The sequence below is a fragment of the Parus major genome, chromosome 2 (genome assembly GCF_001522545.3).
Source record: "Parus major isolate Abel chromosome 2, Parus_major1.1, whole genome shotgun sequence".
Classification (NCBI taxonomy): Eukaryota; Metazoa; Chordata; class Aves; order Passeriformes; family Paridae; genus Parus; species Parus major.
This window is the reverse complement of record NC_031769.1, coordinates 60,103,794-60,107,302: the sequence shown is the minus strand read 5'-3', so window position 1 is coordinate 60,107,302 and position 3,509 is coordinate 60,103,794. Positions and strand designations below refer to the sequence as shown.

General features: G+C 55.9%; 1 protein-coding gene across 2 annotated transcripts; it reads left to right on the top strand.

Moving 5' to 3' along the window:
• The first annotated feature begins 6 nt into the window (after positions 1-6).
• On the top strand, positions 7-3,296 carry ID4 (inhibitor of DNA binding 4, HLH protein). 2 transcript variants are annotated; one of them, XM_015649839.1, is made up of 3 exons: positions 7-677; positions 1,345-1,403; positions 1,817-3,296. In XM_015649839.1, the coding sequence occupies exons 1-2, from the start codon at positions 279-281 to the stop codon at positions 1,387-1,389; spliced, it is 444 nt and encodes a 147-aa protein (XP_015505325.1). In that variant the 5' UTR covers positions 7-278; the 3' UTR covers positions 1,390-1,403; positions 1,817-3,296. The 2 variants fall into 2 exon arrangements, with proteins under 2 accessions (XP_015505325.1, XP_015505334.1); XM_015649848.1 differs by having other exon boundaries at positions 7-684.
• Positions 3,297-3,509: the final 213 nt, after the last annotated feature.

The following is a 3,509-nucleotide window of genomic DNA, read 5'->3' as shown; positions in this document are numbered from 1 at the left end:
CGTGCTCGTGGCTGGGCGGCTGCGGGGCACGAGCTCTGCATTTTAAGGAAAAAAATCGGCTTTTTCGGACCGGGGAGTTTCGCGGTGCCGCTGCTGTCGCGCGGCTCTGCGAGCGCCTCTTGCCACATCCCCGAGGCGGCCGCCGTTAACGCCATCGAGGCGCTGCGGCCGCGCTCCGCTCCCGTTGCGGGCGGTGCGTGCTCGGCTTCCCGAGGTCGCAGCGGCGGCAGCAGGCGGCGGTGGTGGAGAGGGAGGTTTCCCTCCCTCCTTGCGGCAGCATGAAAGCCGTGAGCCCCGTCCGGCACCCCGGTCGCAAGGCGCAGCCCGGCGTGGCGGGCGGCGGCGGGGGGCACCCGGCCCTGCGGTGCCTGGCCGAGCACAGCGGCTGCAAGGGGGGCCCGCCGTCGGGCGAGGAGCCGGCGGCGCTGTGCCTGCAGTGCGATATGAATGACTGTTACAGCCGGCTGAGGAAGCTGGTGCCCACCATCCCACCCAACAAGAGGGTCAGCAAAGTGGAGATCCTGCAGCACGTCATCGACTATATCCTCGACCTGCAGCTGGCTCTGGAGACGCACCCCGCGCTGCTCCGGCAGCAGCCGCCGCCGCCCGCTCTGCACCCAGGCAGCTGTCCCGCGGGCACCCCCAGGACCCCGCTGACTGCCCTTAACACTGACCCGGTAAGAGGTGCGTGGCACACGAGCGCGGGGAACGGGACGCGGAGCAGAGCGGTGTGGTGCGGTGGTCAGCGCCGGCCGCCGTGGGAGCGCCCCGGTGATGTTCTGCCGTTCTCGACCCCGTGGCTCTGCCGGGAAGCCGTAGCTCCCGAAGGGGACGGGGCGGACGGGCGCAGGAACGTCTCGGCGGTGCGCGGTGGGTGTCCGCATCCCCTCGGTGCGGGCAGGCAGCCGCACGGTGTGCGCCGTGTAATTACAGCTCTCGAGAGAGTACCTGTAGCCGGCGTGTTTGCACACACGGGAGCAGGCGCGCTGTTCCTGCGCTTCCCAGCCTCCGCGCCGTGTAGCGAGTGCGAGGGGCTGTGGGGGCTGTGCACATGGAACGCAGCGCGCTTTGGAGGGGCGGGAATCGGGGAGCGACTCCCTGGTACGGGACCCCCGGTGGCGGCGCGGGAAGCGGCGTGCCCCGGCACCCCGCGCCCCCGGGCTTGCCGCAGCGCTGCCGTGACTCCCTTGGCTCGGTCCCCCTGGGGGGGTTCCCTGAGCGCTCCCGAGGGGGGCTATGGTAGCGCCTGGGTGCGTGGCGGAGGAGGGGATCTGGGCAGTGGCGGGGGGTCTCCGTGTCGTTTCTGCCCGGTTGTTAATTTGCCGTGTTTGGTTTGCTGCGCAGGCAGGCTCTGTTAACAAGCCGGGGGACAGCATCCTCTGCCGCTGACCGCCGCTCCCCAGGTGAGTGCCGGGCGGGCGCGGGGCCGCGGGCGGGGGGAGCGCAGCCCTCCGCGGCGCAGCGCCCTGGCTCGGCGGGGCCGCGCCGCATCCTGCGGGAAGCCTGCTGAAGGGGGACCGGAGCCTGGCGAGAAATACTTGCAGGCGGCTTTGGGGTTTTATTTTTAATTACGGGGTGGTTGTTTTATTTTCCCTAATTACGGGGTGGTTGGGGTTCCCCCCCCCCCCCCCCAAACATTCCCCCCCCCCCCGAGCGCATCCCTCCCTCCGCCTGGCCCAGCCTGGGAGCTGCGGTTGTTGTTTGACCTGGTTTGTTTTGGGTTGTTGATCAAGCATGTCTTGTGTTTTGTTGGTGGCGCCAGTCGGTCTGGAGCGCAGCGGTTCACACACCCCCTCTATTCATTCCTCTCCCACAGGTGTGCGGCGGCGCCGCGCCGCGCAGAGGCAACGCGGGGGGCGGGCGGCGGCGGGGGGGCCCGGCCCTGCCCCGCCGCACCGGAGGAAGGAGCCATCCAACCCCCCGAGCAGTTCCCATGCTTCACCCCGGCAGAGCCAAGCCTTTTCACCATTTTGCACGTCCGTAGCGGTCCCCCCCCCGCCCCTCCCCAGCTCCCCGTGTCCTTTCCCCCTCTGGCTCCGTTTCTTCTCGTCGTTCCCGGCCAGCTGTGAGCGGCGGCGTGTCCCACGGTGGCAGCGGGAAAAGTTGCGACTCTGCCCCGGGATAGAGGACCGAGCCTAACCAGACTTTAGAAACCTTGTAACTCTTAAGGGACCGAGCAGCCGAATCTTGAAGCTTTACTAATCTACCAGAGCATTTGTAGATATATTTGACATCTATTGTTTAAAATAGATGGATTTTATTGGGGCCCAGGGAACTTTCTTCTCCCTGCAGGAATGTTACATATTGTATAGACAAATGAGTGACATTTCATACTGTGTATATATAGAGATGTTCTATAAGTGTGAGAAAAGTATATGCTTTAATAGACTACTGTAATTATAAAATATTTTTAATTAAATATTTTTTTGTAAATATTATAAAGGTGTGTATGTTTTTTTTAATCTGTGGGAATATCTCTTTAGAAAATCACAGCTCGAGTATGGAGCTGCTAATGTGGAAATATCTTGAATGTTTAGGACTTTTTTTTGTCCCCAAATGTCCTTTAGACTCGAAAGTTGCAGCTTTAGCTAGTGGTCCTGCATGATTGCATGAGGTGTCTAATTGCAAATAAACTTGTTCGGAGTCCATACAACGTGTTTTCCTCAATCTAAACTTAAAATGTTTGTAAGTGTATTATACATTTTGAGACTACACTTTAGTCATGTAGGCACAGGGGTTTTTAGTGCATTCTATAAAAGTAGCAGTAAGATGTAGTGTTTTTTACTGAGACAAGAAAAACAAATTCTATTAGTTTGGTTTTTTTTGCGTTACGGGGGCAATGCTTTAGATCTCTAATTAGCTATTTTTATTTTTTTTTTTAGATCCGCTCTTGAATTAGATCAAGAAATTTGTTCGGGAATTTCATTTAGCACCAAAAGGTTTTATTGCAAATTTGTGTTCCTACAGCTTATTAATTGCTTAAAAACTGAAATCCATTCTCTGCTTGCAGCCAAAGGGCAAACCATTAACAAAAACAGTTGCTGTTTTCTTCGTCCAAAGAGTATTAATAGCGAACTGCAGTAAGGCACATGGGCAAAGTCATTATGATCAGTGATGTAAATTCATCTTAAAATGAACTTACGTAGACCAAAAATCGGATAACTGCGTCAAGATTATTTTTCTAGTACAAAATTACTTATATTTCACTGCAGCTATGTTACAGTTAAAATCCTGTTTAATCTCTGTGATGTGTAACTACTACATGTGAACATTAAACTAGATTTACCTGTCTTTAACCGTGATTCTTCAGCTTATTTCTTCAATCCTCTGAATTTGCACATTCCCTTCACTATCTGTATATAGCATTTGATGGGTGAATTATTTTTACGGCAAGCTCTTGTACAGTCAAGTCTTGCTGGCTGTAAGCTTGTGTCCAGGCTCAGTGAAAGATCCTCATCTTGTGTGATCAGTAGCCTGCACACTAGTGAAATGGGATTTTCAGAGTGGGA

Excerpts from the sequence above, each read along its gene's own strand:
- ID4 (XM_015649839.1), top strand. The coding sequence starts at position 279 with ATGAAAGCCGTGAGCCCCGTCCGGCACCCCGGTCGCAAGGCGCAGCCC. Across the intron at positions 678-1,344 it reads CTGCCCTTAACACTGACCCG|GCAGGCTCTGTTAACAAGCC; the intron begins GTAAGAGGTGCG and ends TTTGCTGCGCAG.